Source organism: Cygnus atratus, chromosome 6, assembly GCF_013377495.2.
Source record: "Cygnus atratus isolate AKBS03 ecotype Queensland, Australia chromosome 6, CAtr_DNAZoo_HiC_assembly, whole genome shotgun sequence".
Classification (NCBI taxonomy): Eukaryota; Metazoa; Chordata; class Aves; order Anseriformes; family Anatidae; genus Cygnus; species Cygnus atratus.
This window is the reverse complement of record NC_066367.1, coordinates 6,758,303-6,776,047: the sequence shown is the minus strand read 5'-3', so window position 1 is coordinate 6,776,047 and position 17,745 is coordinate 6,758,303. Positions and strand designations below refer to the sequence as shown.

Genomic DNA, 17,745 nt, shown 5'->3' with positions numbered 1-17,745 from the left:
ATCTGCAGTTATTAGCATTGATCTCATTCTGGTGCTGCTGCAGTGCTGGGCTACGTTATCCTATTAACTCTGGACAACTCCGGTTTTCTTGAAATGCCCCACTGAGCTCTTTGAGTCACATACCTCTACTGTCCTGAGGCACAAATCCCTGCAGAATTCAGTACTGTTTTTAACTTAACCTCCTGTGTCCCAGGATTGAGTTAATCAAATGCTGTGTGATGAAACATGATCCATTTTGCTTGGATAAGAAGTCAGAATTCCTGCTAGTCACTGAAATAGATTCTCCCTTGATCCCTCAAAAAACATTTGACTTTTATGTAACCCCCACAGCTAAAATAATACTTACTGATGTGCTCAGGCCATAGAAAGAGGGGGTACAGAAACACAGTAACAGTGAACTTCTTAAAATGTCTGCCTTGTTTGCAGTCAGTTGACAGAGTTTTACTGGGTGCAGCCACAAAATAACCAGAGATCAAACATGACCCAGCACTGCCTTAAGTCACCAGTGTGTAGTGGGGAAAATGTTGTTTTCCTTTGCCTAGCGGAGAATTAAAGATCTTCCACTGCTAACTCTGGTATAGGCATGAGGTTTTTCCCATTGTGTTACCAACTCAGCTGACTTACCTCCAGTAACAATCTTTTGGCCTATTCTGCACACTGTTCTTGGCAGTGGTTCTCTGGACAGAACAAATGATCGTATGCTTCTTTTAACTAGCTGCTCATTTCGCGTCTGCTCTAAGCCAGGCCAGTAGCCTGAGAGCCCTGTTTGAGCAGGGAACATGGTTTCATTGGCCCCAAAGCTGCATTCATGGCTCATGCTGCAGCTCTGCTTTGAGATGGAGAGACTCTGGAGGGGCATCATTTCCATGTGGGGAGAACACACATCTTCCCTCCCCAGAAAGCAGCAACCCCAGGCACATATATAATGGAATGGATGGCAGGTGGGGAGAGGGGAAGAGGAACAAAATGGGACCATGCTCAGTTCACCTTCATCATGGCCCAACAAGACCTCTGTGCTCTTCACTGTGGCACTGGGATGTGTACTAGAGCCAGTCCACTCGGAGCTGAACAAAGGGTGTTCATAGTACTCCTCATCCGAATTGTAGGGCTCATCATCAGGCACAGACACTGAGATGGAGGGGGCCAGGCGTTTACGCCACTCCCTGCTGGCAGCGGGCCCGCAGCCGGGGCAGTGGTGTAGCGGTCCCACCTTATCCTCCGCCCCTTCATCTACAAATAGACACACACAGACAAAAACTGCAGGACAGACAGACAGACAGAGACAAGACAAGACAGGATGGACGCATGCACTAGCAACACTAGCCACTGTGTCATACTGCAGAGTGGATGAAACCAGGCAAGCTGCAAACTGATGCTGGATGGAGGCATGGGCAGTGCATTTTAACATGGGGGCCGTGTGTGTGGCACTTCCTGCAGGGTTTGGGGACTGGAAACCTACTGAAATAAATGCATTTCAAGACTATTCACTCAGTATTTAGAGGAATACATATTGTACACAAACCACAACTTGCATTGAGAATCATATGTATTTTACAGCTGGAGTGACTGTTTTAGAAACTTCTGAAGTATCTTGACACGCTTGTATCCTTTGCAGTCATTGGGTGAGGCACTTGAAGACGTAAATGAAAAAAAAAAAAGTCCTTTAATTGGAAGTGGTTTGCTTTTTGTCAGTGACGATCTTATTTCTCATTTATATCTATTTCAAACTTACTTCTTTCCTTTTCCTGTAACTAAGTATCATTTAAACAAAGAAAGAAAACAAGCAACCCTTCCTCTAATTGCTAGCTACCTTTTTTCCTGAAAAAGGCCATGCAGAGCTGCTCACAGCACGCTGTTAGTCCTGTATTTAATGCTGTTGTGTCATGTTTCTGTTGGTCAACTAGCTCCCACCTCTGAGTTTGCCAATACTTCAGAATGACAGCTTTATTCACCTGTCACTACAGCATCACAGATAATCACTTAATCATTTCAGGACTACACCAGCTACTGACAGCTACAGCAAGGGGGAGCTTGGGTTTGTTTTTCTAAGACAAAGAAAAAAATAGAGCACAATTAAAGTGAATGGCCTGCCATCTGACCCATACACACCTGAAGGGGAGACCTGAGAGCTTGTGCAAGCTAAGGCGCTCTCAGACTACTAACTGAGCCATGAAAAACTAAAAACTTCTAATCCTAGAGAAAATACATTTAAACTCCCTTCTCTGTGACTTCTTGGTGCCTTTAGCAGCTGCTGCTGCTAACCCTCTGGATTTCCTACTAGCTGCAAGAAGGAGTCCATGCTCAGTGGATCTTTCCTTTCTGGACTGGCCTTTCTCCAAGCAATTACAACTTAAAGAGCTTCCAAAACCTTCCTCTCAGATCCAAAACACTGAGTCGGAAAGCAAGGCTCTAACACAGACAGTATAACTGACATTAACCACATCTCTGTGAGACCCCGAACCAAGAAAGCTCATGACTGCTGCTGTTACTACCATTACCCAAGTCTTGGAAGGTGATTTTTAACCATCTGTATCATCGGGTTGCATATTGTGACCAAACCAATTCCATCTATAAGAGCTCTGAGCTTCTTCCTGGAATATAACAGTAAGTTTCAAGTTTCTTTCTAGAGCACACCAGAACAAGACAGCATCTGTGTCTTTCAATAAAAAGGCACCCTCTGCTTTCTTCAGCAATGTGGCAGCAAGTGTCCTGTAGTGTAATGACATCTGCCTCTTCTGCCTTGGAAAAGGATGCTGTAACTTCAACCCAGTTAGGCTCAATCAATGCAGAAAAATATATGTATATTCATCAAATGTAATATTAGAAACTCCAACATGTCTCACTGCGCTGCCAAAGGATGATTATCCATGTTTAAGAATCTGTGACAGCCCGGAGGTGGGCCAGGAATGAATGTATGCTATGCACACCTATGCACATACACAAATACTGCCCCATAGAACTTAAGGGAACTATTTTCACAATTTCTTTCAGGGGACAAAGAGCGCCTTGAACTACAGATAATTTAGAGGCTTCACCCTTGTAGTGGAATCTAAACCACAGATTCAGTGGTTGATGCATGTTTAAAAGCTAGGTATGGAAAGATAAGCCATCACCTGTCTCTGCTGAGCAGGCAGCCCTGCAGAGCACTGAAATAGGAGATGCTAAACACAGGACTGAACCTGAGCTCCCTGCCTTTTTCCTAGTACTTAAGAGTGAGCAATAAGGTTGCAGCAAAGCGTCTTCACATCTTAATCCACTTGCAATGCAAAACCTGCAGATTTCTTTTCTATATAAGCTTCTATAAAATTCAGTGATGGATTTGAGGTGGCTCACTGTTTGCAAGAGGCTCATTCCAGAGGGTGAAGCTGTGTCTCAGCATGTGACAGACCAGAAGTCAGCTCCCTCCTAGACCTGAGAACATTCAAGACTACAACTCCCACTTCTGTGCAGGGTGCCCTCGTGCTAGTTTATGTATCACTGCGAGCAAGAGCAGAAAGCAGTGCGATGCACTTGCCATTTCTTCTGCTGGAACTGGTGCATTGTGGAGGAAAGAAGAGAGGTTGAAGAGGTCAGAAGTTGAACAGGGAAGGAGGAGGCGGTGCATTATGGAGACGGAGATGCAACTGGAAAAGGGGAGGCTCTCTTTCCAGCTGTAGGTCGCATTTATCCAGGGACTCTTCAGAAGTAAAATGCACCAAGAATGAAGACGGAACTCCAGGACTTCTCTATATTGATGCAAACAGGGCTGGAAATTACTTCTGCATGGGTTGCGGAGGGGAAAAAAGCACACAAAAACAACCAAGCCTTGCCTCTGCTCCTTAACACTACAGCAACTGACAACAGTAAAGATGCTCACAATGCACAGAAATGTGATGGGCCAAAATCATTAGTAGCGCAAAGTCTAGCTGGAGCTATTATGTCTGTGTCTATCACACATCTACATCGTTTATCAGTTTCAGTAAAGATATCTGCAAACTTACTGCAGATAATTCCATTAACATGACAATTCATTCTTTAAAGATGTATATGCTTTTATTTCTGCAACAAGAAAATTCCTTTGCTGTTGTAGTCCCTTCTAATAGTTTCCATGTCAAAGTGTGGGAAAAATTCCCAGTGTATTCTAAAGACCAAGATGAAAATCACTTCTCACAAAGGATAACTCAGCTTGAGCTTCCAGGTATCTTTTCAAAATGCCTTTCGTGAAATAATTTTTACTGTAAATGGATTTTTTTTTAGGACACTTGGTTCCTTTCAATTTGCAGTGTTCTTATTTGGTACATAAAGCTTATCCTGAAACACCTATTTCAAAATGGAAGGCAGTCCTTCAAGGCATCCTGCTATCTTGTAACACTTAGAAGATTTTTCACATGAAGACATTTCTAACCATTGTCAAAAGATGCAGCACAAAAGAAATGCCAAGTTTGCAAGAGAACACTGCATCAGCCCTGAATGAGCAAATACAACCGATAAAAGTATTAGACAGTGCTAGGGAAAATTTCATTTCCTGAGTAAAATTATGTTACAGTAGGTGAAATAAATGAAATAATGTCAATAGGGCAAATTAGTTATCTTACCTTCTGCAGCAGTAAAAAGGAACAGGCTCATCTGAATGATTTTCTGCAGCCAAATGAAAGAAAGAAACCTACATCCCTTACTCCTTACTCTCATGAAATACACTTGACCCACAAACCTCTCTGTCTTTTCTACCTTTTTTTTCCTTTTAATTTGTGTTTGCTGCATGGCTGGCCACATCCACCTTTGTCATGTCTACAGCAGTGATTTCTTTCTGACTATGACTGAAGGAAGTCTCTTTTGGATTCAGTGCAATGCAACACACACTGACAAGCGTGTTAGGAAAACGTTCTCTGAGAGAAGAGGGATGAAGGAAGCCTGAGACAGATACACACATCAAATACTCGCCTTTTCTTGTTCAACAACTTTAGAACTGAGTTAAATTCATAAATTGTATGCTACTGAGCAGAAAGATAGACAATGTAAAGGTGCATGGGGATGGATAGCCAGATGGTATAGGAAACAGAAGGCTGAAGCAGGTACAGTACAAATTGGGTCAAAACCTGATGAGGTAAACTCTCCCGAATGGGAGCTCTGCCTGAATCAAAATGACAGGACTGGCTCCCTCAAGTCAGCAAAAGCTCCACTTACCCACAGAAAATCAGGATGACATCTTCTAACACAGAGCAGAACACAAGATTTTGTGTTTCTTCTGGCTTACTAACTACACTAAAAGTTGACAACACTGATACTTTGGGCAAAAGCAATTGAAGTGCTATTATATTAATTCTACATGCAAGGAAGGAGAAAACCAGCAACATTAAGTGACGTGCTGAGTCATATACACACTGGGAACACCACAGTCCTGTAGCTAGTTGATAATAAAGTCAAGTTACATAGCTTTTTGCCACCTTCTTGTCTTGGTACTAAGCAGCAAGATGTGCTAGGGGACAGTTTTTAACCTCCTGTCAATTAATCAATATGTTTGCATTATAAAATCCTAAAATACATACAAATAATACTGCCAATACTTAAAGCTGACCCTAAACTAACAGTAATGGAAGAACCTTGACATTTGCCTGAAGCAGAAGAACAAACCCTTTATTGTAATAGGAAAAATCAAAAGGCATATGCTGAACTACTCAAGTGAACTCTACAAAAACAGAAAACAGTGGTGAAAACCTTGGTAACAATCCTAAAAGCATTTGTTAATGCCCTACTAGCTTCCTTTTCAGTTAGTAGTTTTGATTGCCATTACTTCTTGGTGATAAGTCAAGAATTATTGGAGTATTTTATTCAAAACACACACACAAAAACCAACCACACAATGAATCAAATTTTATATCCTGGTTACTGACCACGTACACTGGGTATTTCCAATACAGTGGACTGTCAAATGTTGTTGTTAGCACAGTCTGTAATTGCATTATCTCAAAAATGACCAAAGGATTGAAAATGCTGAATTGCAGTGCCCTGATAAACTGAGAGTCAGACTATGTTAGCACACGAAGCAGGAACTATCCACTTGCAAGATTAATAGAAGCTCTGTGTTAAAATACTAACAAAGTTTGGTCAGCAGATGATGATAAATTATTTCCATGCTCTTATTGAAAAAAAGAAGAAAATGAAGAAGGAAGTAAATGGAAACACAAAAATGCTGTTCACGTGGCAGAGTTCAGCTGACAGTCCCCTGGAGATTCTGAACCCAAATACCTTCCTCAGACTGACAAGCCATGGCTCAGTATTGATATGTTGCTGTCTCTTATACTGATGGCCTTGACACAGCACTCTTTTGCTGCTGAACAAAGCATTGACATATATCCTTACCAATGTGACAACTTCACTGGGATTTAGACTTCTGCTTAAAATTAAGCAAATGCTTAAGTTCTTTGCTGAAGGGGATTTTAGCAGGAGGAAAACACAGAGATCATGGGCTACTGAAACCGAATATTCATGGTGCAGAACAGAGTACAAATTTGCTTAGTGAGACTAGAATTTGACTCCCACACTCTGCGTACAGAACCCCCAATACACGTAGGCATTGAAGCATGAATTACAGGCTGAAGACCAACAAAATGATCCAACTCTGAATCTCCTCACTTTCATGCATTTAAGATTCTAAATACAAAGTTAATGACTATTAAAAAAAAAAGCCAAACAAACCCTAAGAAAACAAAAATTACCTATATTGAGTCACAGTTTTGGTGAGCACACTGGGATAGCACACATCTTTGCTCATGTTGCATGTGACAGATAAGAGAGTTATCATCACCATTTTTTTGTTGTTGTTGTTTAATATGGATGTACTTAACTTTGGCTGTCAGCTACCTCTGTGCATATGTGTCTACCTCATGCATGCATTGCAGTTGGTTTGCAGATGGGGAGTTATTGGGGGGAATGCCTTATCTTTCCATATGAAGCTGCAGTAAGTATCACCATTTTCTGATTTCCCCCTCCTTTAGACTTATGTCTCATCCCTCTGCTGACAGCTGTACACTGCAAGGTCCGGGAGACCCTTACCTTCCTCCAGAGCTCCAGTTTGCTCAGAAGCTGGTGATGGAGGCGGGGAAGGAGGCAGGTTGGCTGACTCTTCGACTGCTGCAAATCAAACAATGAAAACAAGATACAGCAATTAATTCCCAGGAGATCAATGCTTGATACAAGCTGCAGTCAGCCTGTGCTGCCCAGCTGAGAGAATTAGTTGATGGGGACTGGTGCACCAGGGATTTTCAGGAGGAGACCCTTCTTTACCTGGATTGTTAAAGCTATATTAAAAGGATTTATTTTTTCAGATGAAATGCATTATTTTCAAAATTCTTGTCACAGAGTACAATACAGAAATGAAGTACAAAATCATTGTTTAGATCAGTGTTGCCACTTAAAAAGCCTTCAGTTATTCAAAGCAACAACAAAACAGCATCTGTGCAGGAGAGATTTTATAAATTCAGGCTGATTAACTGTAACGGTGAGAAACTAATCTCTTCAGTTTACCTTGAGTACATGAACAAGAAACACTCTGCAAGCTTTTTTTCTTTTCTTGATACTGAGTTCAAGGTTAATCACAGAATACATGCAAATACTCCTCATCTAAATACAAAAGACATCAGCACAAGGAACTTACATCAGCCATGACTTATTAATGATTCAGCTGAACAAGGTGCTGTGAAATCTTAGATTCACTTAGGTTACATTTTAGATTCATTCCCAGTCACAAGGCTAGATGTTGAAACCAGATGATGAGTTTCCAATGATTGCAATAGAAGCACGACAAATCCTGAACAAGCTGCTTCTTAAATGAACTCAGCATAATCTCTGCATCTGATTTCATACTAATCATTTTGAGATTTTTTTTTCTTCTTTAAAACCAAATCCACTACTGGGAATTAACCTATGTTTTGGAAAAAAAAAAAAAGAAAAAAAAAGAATAAAAGGGAAAAAAACGTAACAAGTCTGTTTTACAGCCTGTGTTACAAATGTCACCTCTCAACAAGCACATCTAAGTTTATGATTCAGGGCTTCTTTCCAAGCATAGGAAGGCCAATTTCAGAAGCCGCAGAAGAATTGTCCTGGCTTCCTTTCTATTGATGTCAATGTGGTTTGGAAGACAGACCTATGTGACTTATCCTTAAGATTTGCTTGTCCTGGGACAGAGTATTTCTATCTTCGTTACAGTGCAATTTCAGCTGCATTCATGTAATAGTGACTGACCACAGGAACTGTAACACCAGCATTTGCTAACTGTAGATGTACTTCTCCCAATATGTTTAAAATCTCTTACCTAACCAGATGTAACTGAATACTCATTTTGCTTCACGTAGGCCCCAGTGAAGCACTCAAGGCTTAAATATGTATGAAATGTTTTGTGAAATTGGGGTCTTTCATGTAATATCGAGCATTTGTAAAGAAGGGAATTATCAAGCTACACATCTCTCTGCTGTACTTTCAGCTCAAAATTAATTCAACGAAGCAGAAGACCTTGGGAACCAGATTTACAACAAGTATTTTTAATTACTCATTGACTTTAATTCATTCCTAAGCAGGGTCCAGCTGCTGCACCAAATAAAGTGAAGTGCCTGTGGGGAAAATACCACAAGGTATTATTCTGATTTGATCACAACATACACACGCTCAGCAGAACTTATCCCAGGGGAAGGCTTGCAAGACATTCACTACCCGAGGACAGTGTATGGCCTTTCTCTGGCCTTTGGTGTACATGCTCGGGGCTACCACGGAAGTTTTCTGGCAGTGAGGAAGCACTGTAGGTATGAAGGGCTGAATACTTACTCATATACATACACACTTGGATTTCGGAGAGACGTTCCACAAAGGAGACAGCAGGAGGACGAGGAAGCAGCACAGACCAGTGGCAGTGGTACCACTCCCAGTCTGGACCACTGGCATTTGCTTCCATCCATTGTCACTCCCTCCCTCTCACCCCGCTGATCACTATCCCCTCTCCCATCCCCTTCTATGGTGCCCTCTTTGCTTCCTGTCGAGATGCTCTTCCTCCATCTTCTGGAGCAGCTACCAACAACCAGCAAAACCTCGCTGTCTTTTTACATGCCCCTCCCGTAATCTTTGCCTCTTCGGACATCAGTCTTCTTCTCTCAGGGCTGAACACAAAGGGGCTCTGAGCATGGCTTGGTCCCACCAAACACAACGATAACAAAACCAACGACAACTACAGTCGCAGCTGCTCCTCTCGCGAGTCAGACACCAGGTGGAAAGCTGCTGCTATGAGCAGTGAATGAGACAGCCAAAGGGGCATGAAGAACTGAGGCAACAAGGGTAACACTATTATGTGGTCCTTTACTTTACTCACGACTATAACCTACTTGAATACACACTTGTATTTTTCTTTTTAAAATACATATAACATTTGCAGACACAAGGATATTTCCAATACGTTTCATCTTGTTTTACCTATAGGTAGTGGTCCAGGCTGATCTTTGTGCTGGGCTTCTTTTTCCTGTTCACCTTTTAGGACTGCTACAGCTTCAGCTGTTACTACTTGTACTATCCTCGCAGACACTTCTTCTGTGGTAGCAGGGAAAAAAAAAAAAAAAAAACAGAAAAAAGAAAACAAAGAAAAATACGCTAATTAGAATGTTTTTCTTAAATTGCAAAAATTAGCTCAAAAAATAAAGAATGGAGACTGACTCAATTTTGAAAAAGTTAATCTTTTTCCTGAAATATAAGCAAATCATTAAAAATGAAATAGAAGGACCAAATAATCAGTGGAAAATGCTGAGTATTTATGAAAACCAGGACGCTACCCTTTGCAGGAAGATGCAAAAAAAATCATTATTAAATGCTCTTTCTTATGTCTGTTAGGGACAATGTGCAGCGACTGCAAAATTTTAAGGTGATCATTTATTAAGTGCCTTGCAATTTTTTTCTCCATGTACTGTTTTGCAGACAGGGGTAGAACAGCCCGCTGAGTAATGGGATTTCTTGACATTTAACGTATGGAGTCAGTGTCACTCTCACGTGTACTCTGGATGATATTTCCTCCCCATCAGCACGCAGTTAAGAGGCAATAAAGGCACTTCCCAGACACATCTAAGGATATGCTGATGAGGGACTTGAAACAGAAGCGCCAAATAACATTTCAATATGATACAAACGTAGGCTTTGTCCTCCTCACCCCTTTTAAGACTGCAACATAAAGCTTTCTTCAACGGAAAGCTCGAATAGCACACAAACGGATTGCAGTGGGTAACATCTGCAGCATAGGACAGGTTTGCAGACCTGGACCTGGGACTCTGTCGTGGCTCCCAGTCGCTGGATGATCGACAGAGCTGGCTGCCAGGGGACCTGTGCTCTGCTCCTCCCCACCACCATCAGTGTGCAACAGGTCCAGGAGTGGTGAAGAACCCTTTGGTGCTGCTCCACCCCACGGGTGGACAGAGCCCCCATTAATCAACCCCCCAAGGACAGAAACAAAAGCTCTCTGCTCACCCATTACTGCTTCCTTCAGGTGAAGGAAGGGGAAGTATATTTAAATCAATGCCCTAGATGTAACTTTACAGAAACCATCCTAACAATGGACGCTGCCCGTTACATTAATAGTGATTTCTTTCTGGCAGAATTCCTTGGTGCTTTTAACGTGAAGTTATTCCTCTTCATTTGTCGTTTAGAAAAGCTGATTTTTTTCTCCCAGGAGGCATAGATGCAAGTTACTCGACTTTCACGGTCATGTTTGTCTAAAAACAAAGTGCTACGTTAATCTCTCTTTTGCACAAACTGAGTACGTAATGAGATATTAAAAAACCAACCCACTAGCAAAGAACATTCATAATTGTTGGTATTTATATCTTACAATTCACTTCCCTCTTGACTGGTTGCCAGGAGGGCAGGGACTGCAATACAGAGTTATTGGCTGCAGTCAATAGTGAGAGTTGATGGATGAATATGTCAGAGCCACCACTGAGCAACAAAAAAATAAGCTGATTTAGAAAACTGTTAGTCCAAGAATAAATGAGCACAAACTTGCCAAGGATAAATTCAGACTAGAAATCAGATGTTTTCCTGCTCTCAGGGGTGTGAAGTTCTGGCATAGATTTCCCCATAGAAGGAAGAAAACTCGACTGATTTTGAGATGGAGCTCGGTACATTCACGAAAGGGACTACACAATATGGATGTCTGCATCAGCAGGAGGCTGGGCATGGCAGCTCTGCTTCTCTGTCCCTTTGGTGCACAACGTGCCCTCAGTAAATTAATGAGATTCCACTTCGTTGTTATGTAGATCGAATCAAGCAACTTAATCAAGCCATGCATGCAGCTAGTCGTAGGCACCAAAGACCAGCCATGTCGATTCAAACCCATCAATCTCCCCGGCTGCCTTTTAGTGTCCTGTACCTCACATACGGGTTTTGAATTTCTCCCACTTAAATGCTTGCTGGGTGTGCTTCTTGGCACCTCTCGGTTCCTCTTGTGAGGAACAGGGAACAGATACTTTACAAACCCTCACGGACTGTTACACGGACCGCACACAAACAGTTCCTTGCCATCCGTACAGGTCCTGGCAATTTCCTGTATTGCGAGGCAGACGCAGACTGCAAAGCACAAGCAACACAGGAGAAAAGGGGGAGAATGTGCCCTGCAGATCAGCCCTTCCTCTTCCTGCAGGTGCCTCTGCCCTTTCCCATGCCTCACCACGCAGCTGGCGCGCTGCAGCACCTTGCCCGGGCAGGGCGTGCAGGTAGGAAACGAGCCTCCCCTCCACAGAGCATCCTTTGAAAGGTGGCGTTCCCCTGCTCTGGCCCTGCTCTTTCAGAATAGGAAGGCGCATCGCCCTGACTGCTTTGATAAGGGTGGAGGACAGCAGCGAGCTTCACAGGGAAGGCCACAGCTCCGAAAGATCCCACGCTGATCGCCAGTCCATTTGTAAGCTTATTTTCACATGAAAATTATACTTAATTTCAATAATTTACAATTAGCTTCTCAGATACAGAATATGCAAACACATACCGGATTTAGTACCTTGGAGTATGTCCAGACAAAACCCACGTGGTCACCTGCTCTCCATCCCCCAAGCTACCACAAGCCTCCTCCCAGCAAGGTAAGACAAACCTCTACTAAAAATGATCTTTTTTGTTACAGAATTCATACTTGTTTGCATCCAGCCTGCTTCTGGGGTGCAGATGGGCTCTCCAAGGCCCTCTCAGCTCTTTTCCCGATTTAATTAGCCTGGGACAAACATTATGTTCAACAGGGAGAAGCTGCTGGGGGTAAGAGGTTGCCTCCTGAAAAATGGTCATTTCAGACTATGCAGAATACACACATAAAAATATAATGGCCTGTGTTTTTTTTTTGTTTGTTTTGTTTTTTTTCCTTTTTAACATCAAGAAAGGCTCACTTTGAGCACTCTGTTGATGGATATTTTGGGTGACACAGGAGGCATAGGCAGCTCGCCAGAACAGCAGTGTTTTTGCTATACATGACTGCTGCAAAAGGACAGACATTTCTGTACTAATGGACACTATAAATAGCAGATCCAATGGGTAAGTCAAATCCTCACAGGGCAGCTATTGAGACTGTTCATAGTTTCCTTATGGTTCAGTTAAAGTTCAAGGAAGCCTAATGATAAAAGAACAAAAAAAAAAAAAAGAAAAAGGAGAGTTAGCCAGCCTGGATGCCAGGCAAATTCCTCACAGCCTATAAGCTTTGGCTTCGTTAGAGAGAGTTTTTTTGTAGAGTTTTATTTTCCCTCTTTAACCAGGTAGATGTTGGCTGATTCTGCCTTGTGCCACAGAAACAGCAGTAACAAGTGGAAAGTAACACCAAAAGTATGTTTCTTAAAGGCAGCACAGACCTGGGCCCCAGCTATGGCTCCAGCACAACAGAGGAGCAGCAGCACAGTTTCCCTTGGCAATCTTGCAGGGTGAAATGCTGCTCCTTTTTACCAAGCTGCTCACGGTACGGGACGCAGACTGAGTCTCCCACATCGGTTACAGCCAGTGCAGCACCCAAAAGGCTAGGTGGCCCTCGGTTACAAGGTTACAGACCAGAGGATGGCTACCGCAGCCAGAGATCTGGGACCAGACCTTGTAGAAGGCCAAAATTTCATTTCCAAGCCCTCCTTCATTTCTTATTGATGCTGCTGCAGTCATCAAGGGACTGCAGATGTCTCCGCTGGCACGTGAATCCATTACTGACATTACTTTCATTTCCCAGGAAACCTTTCCAGTCCATTAAGTTGTTTAACACACAGATTTACCAGCCCCAGTGACAGATGTATGGATGGCCACAAAAGTCTTTTAAAAACGTGTCTGAGCTTTCACCAAGTATTTCCCGAAAGCTTAGAAATATCTGGAAACGGTAATGGCAAGAGCAAAAATTAGATCTGTGACAGATCTGCGCAGCGATGCACTGTGTCTGTTCCCTTTGTGCCCTTTCTAATGGTTCACCTCCAGCCTCGGGCACTTTCTCCTCTTCCAAGCTACCATAACCTCAGGCTCAATCCATCGAGGAAATGGGTTGTGAACACCCCTTCCTACATGGAACTGCTCAGGCTCTGACAGCTCCCATCCACCAGTACCTCTTCCATACCTCCCCTGTCTCTCTCTGCAGTGCAGTGGTGTTATTCTGAAGGCTGGGTTTGATGGGAGAAACTCCCAAAGAGCTGTGCCCACAGCCTCTTCCTGCCTCACAGGCAGGTGCCCCATGATTTCACCTTCCCAGGTAGGAGCAGCATCGCCCCTCAAGGCTTTATCTTGCCAGCAGCTCTATCTTACCCCGCTACGGTGGCAGCAGATCTTCAGAGCCAGCTGGGCTCTGCAAAGCAGAACTCGTCCAGGGCATAAACAAGGTTTGACGTGCTGGAACTGCACAGCACACCAAATGCTCCAGGAGAAAACTGAAGGAAAAGGATGACAGGAAGGAGGGACAGAGGGGAGGAGACTGAAAATTGTGTCGAAACTTCCCAGGCATTCACAATGTCATCCCTCAGACTCCGACCAAGAAAATTAACAGTGAGCTTGTTTAAAGCAAAGGGTAATTAATGCTCACGGAGGGCTGAGGCTAAAACAGGGAGAAAGAAAGATGCAAACAGATGGGAAAGACAAAATAATATGTTTCACTAATTTTGCTACGTTTTAGGCAAGGAACACAGGCAGGGCACAGCAAAAGGATTAGCTACATGTGTGCTTGCAGAATTGGGAAAACAAAGCAATTTCAGTCAAAATGTGCCTGTCAAAATCCTCAGCAGGGTGCAGAGCAGTTTCCAAGGTAACCAGCACTAATTGTTGGCACAGCCGGCTCGAGTTAACAACAAAAGCACCGAGGAACCTGTGCTGCTTAGCAAGGCAAAACACCCCAACCATATTCCCTGCAGAAAAGAAAGATCCAACACTGGCTATTTGCTATCTTTGACAATTTGAAAAGCTAACAGGGCCTATGGATTTTTTTCCCCTGGGTGCTGCAGTTCCAGTGCTGCAGGACTACAAACCAAATAGCTATTGGATTTGTTTGGAGGCATCAGGCAGTCCCCTCAGGACGAGTCCTGACTTCTCTCAGCTCTGCTGAGGCTGGTGGGACTGCTGAAACACAGGCAAAGAGACCGGGGCTTCAGCTGGTGGTTTTTCCAATGTAAAATCTGAAGACACGCCTTGGACTTTATTACTGCAATTCCTAAAACCTCTAAGCACTGCCTTTTATACTTGGATTAAGAGAGAAATTCACAGTAGCAAGCGAAGCAGTATGAATAAATCGTATAAAACACAAATAATGCCAGCAGATTAGTGCTTGTGGCTGAAGGAAAAAAAGCAGTAACATAGCTTTACAGAATTCAAATATTTGCTCTCCAATGGCTTTTGTGAGTGCAAATATTTTGCCGCAAGTAGGTCCTTGATCTTGATGTTGGCAATATCAACTGTAATTGGCAGGAGGTATGAAGGGAAATAATGGGAACAACAGCTTTTAAATTAAACGAAACCACAACACAACTGACAAGCATCACTTCCCTAATAAACTCATTGACTTTAAGCTGCTGCAGCATCAAAGAGGGTGGTGACAGATTAAATTAATCAGCAGGACTTAGCAGCTCGCCAACTGAACAGGTCAAAAAAGGCTCATGTTTTGGGAAAGAAAACCCCGTGATTGTGTGACACACTGAACCCCAAAGGTATGGGGGCTCAGGACTGCCTTTGGGGGAAGACGCACTGCAGTGACTACGTGAAAAGAGCAAGCACAGGGGGAGCTATGGCTGGCAGGAGCCGTGTGGCCTCGGCTGCTCTGCAGAGGTCAGGAAAGCAGCAGCCCAGGGCTGGGGCTGCCCATCCTTGAACCGCTTCCACACCTTCTGCCTTTACTTCGGCTCCACGGTGTTTTCCCGATCACGCTCCCAGCGAGAGCTGAACAGGCAGCTCAAATCTCAGCGGTGTGCAAGTGGCAAAATCCAACGGCAAATCTGTGCTAGGAGCTGGGAGCACCTCCGAGCTCCAGCGAGCCCTCCTCCAGCTCCCAAACACACGTGCAGCAGGCAGGGGCCTCTGCCACGCTGTCTAGCCCCTGTAAAACAAACGCCAAGGGATCGCTTCCTGCACATGCACACCCTTTAAATATGAAATGTCGTTAAAAAGGAGCTATACAAATGTCAGCACAATAAAGCAACGCTTTATAAATGAGCCCTCATTACTGCAAATACTTGCTCCCTGCACATCCCCTGAGTCGTATCTTCTTAAGTTTACTGTCTGGAACAAAGTATTTACTACTGTCAGCATTTCCCAACCAAGCCAGAGGTGGGAAAAGCTAATCGCTTCTGGTTTGTCTGACGCATCAGCAATGCGATTTACAGCTGATGTGCAATACTGAAGCAGCCACCGTGAGACCCCCAGCCAGGGTGATGCAGAGAGCTCCCACTGCCTTTCCCAGGATGTGCTAACAGCTAAAAAGCAGCACTTGCATGAAATAAGCAGATATATTTATCCTTCATTAAAAAAAGAACTCCTTGTAGGACTCATGCAGGAAGAAACCACCTCAGGTTCAAAGCAAAGCACCGGATATTTAATCCTTTGAGTGTGAGTAAATATGCAGAACAGGTACCTCATTTCTAATTCGGTATTTGTTTGGGACTTCAGTACGTGTTAACATTTTAAATAAGCACAATTTTAAGAACTAATTGTTTTCAGTATAAGTGAACAATGCACAGAAGCCAGTAGAGCTACAGCAACCTACAGCAGGAGAGGACATGTCCCTACAGTTCTTTTTCAGCTCCTTTTTAATACAGTTTTTACAGTGCTTTCTGTGATCTTTAAAATAGAAGGGAAAAAAAAAACACAAAACACAACAAAGTACGCTACACAAGCTCTGCTGAATTTAAGATTAACATTAACAATAACCCGTGCATGCTTTGTGTGAGGCTTCCAGTTGTGCCCAGTTCAGCAGAACCAAAGACCATTCTGCCAGTGTAACACAGTTTAGGTTCGTCCTGTTAGGGGACCTGGTAACACCGAACGCAGCAATACGGTGCACTTTCGCCCTACGGCTCACGCTGCCAGTCAAACCCTGCCCCAGCAGCAGCTCTGCAATGCAGCAGCAGCTGTGCTGCTGATCTCCTCTGGGCTGCGCTTCCCGGCCGAGCCCCTGCCTGTACCCAGACAGACATCTCTCCCTTGCCGACTGCAAGGGATGGTCCTGTGTACTCACACAAGATGCTGAACCTTCCTGGAGGCAGGCAAAATAAAGAAGATCCCATGTCACAGCCAAATTAATCCCAAAGTTCTTGATTTGGGTGAACTGCTGGAGCAGCTGCAGCCCTGCTTAGAAGCTCTGCGCTCCCTGTCTCCTCTGGCAGCATCCCAGCAGAAGCAAGTCTTGTCCCTGCCAGGTCACCACCTCTGACCAGGTCCCAGCCCTGACCCTTCCCATGGTCTTCTCCTGCTGCCTGCCCACCCATGGAAACCGCCAGCCCACACCTCTGGTTGTATGAAGTGATTGGGAAAGAGACGCGCCTACTCCTCTAGACTGAAGGTGCAAAAGAGAAGGAGGAAGAGCTGACAGAGCAATTGTCTGGAAGGACAATATACTCTTAAATAGAAAGGAAGAGAAAGCACCTCCTGGACAGACACAGCAAAGGATCAGCTGCTTCCCAGCTCACCAACACTGTGCAGGCTCACTGCCCTGGATTTGGCACAGACCCTGGCTTTTGGGGAAAAAACTGCAGCTCCAGCTGAAGCCGTTTTCTTCTCTCCCATGCGGGGATGCAAGCGGTTTTGCTAAGTCAGCCAGACTGCCACGTCCAGGCAGCACCGGCAGCTGGTACTCCTGCTCCTCTGCATCAAGGCACCTGCCTGGGCAGCCCGCGGGCTGTAAGCGAGTTTCCTTCTAACTGCTGCAGGCAGCAGGGCTTGCTGGGACCTGCACCAAACCAGTCGTGTGCTGCTACGAATTAGTCTCAAGGAAAGAAATATGAACAAAAAAATGAAATACCTGGGGTTTATGTTCCCCTCCCAAAGTATATGTTCCTTCTAAGTGAATTTGATTTCCATGAAGTATTCAATTTAGCCAGTCCTGAATGAGAATGACTCTCTGGAAAGCAGTTAGCAGGTTTTCCTGCCTTGGAGATAATGGCATCTCACAATTCTTTTCCACATACTGCATGCAGTTAAAGATGAAGTGCTGAAGTTTTGAGCCAGTATTTGCCTCATGCAGGAGAAGAGCTCACGCATGTGATCTCACGTACACAGCTGGGGTGACTTGAGTTTCCTGCATTGTTTGCATGTCTCAAG

At 43.9% G+C, this 17,745-nt stretch overlaps 1 protein-coding gene across 4 annotated transcripts in view; it reads right to left on the bottom strand.

The window, feature by feature from the left end:
- MAP2 (microtubule associated protein 2) overlaps nt 1–17,745 on the bottom strand; it is a 196,606-nt gene that overhangs the window by 37,424 nt on the left and 141,437 nt on the right. For all 4 annotated transcript variants that reach the window (XM_035536777.1, XM_050711703.1, XM_035536779.2 and 1 more), the window contains exons 6-7: nt 9,436–9,549; nt 7,033–7,110 (exon numbers count right to left, since the gene is read on the bottom strand). In XM_035536777.1, the coding sequence (XP_035392670.1) occupies nt 7,033–7,110; nt 9,436–9,549 (192 nt within the window). The remainder of the gene's footprint in view (nt 1–7,032; nt 7,111–9,435; nt 9,550–17,745) is intronic.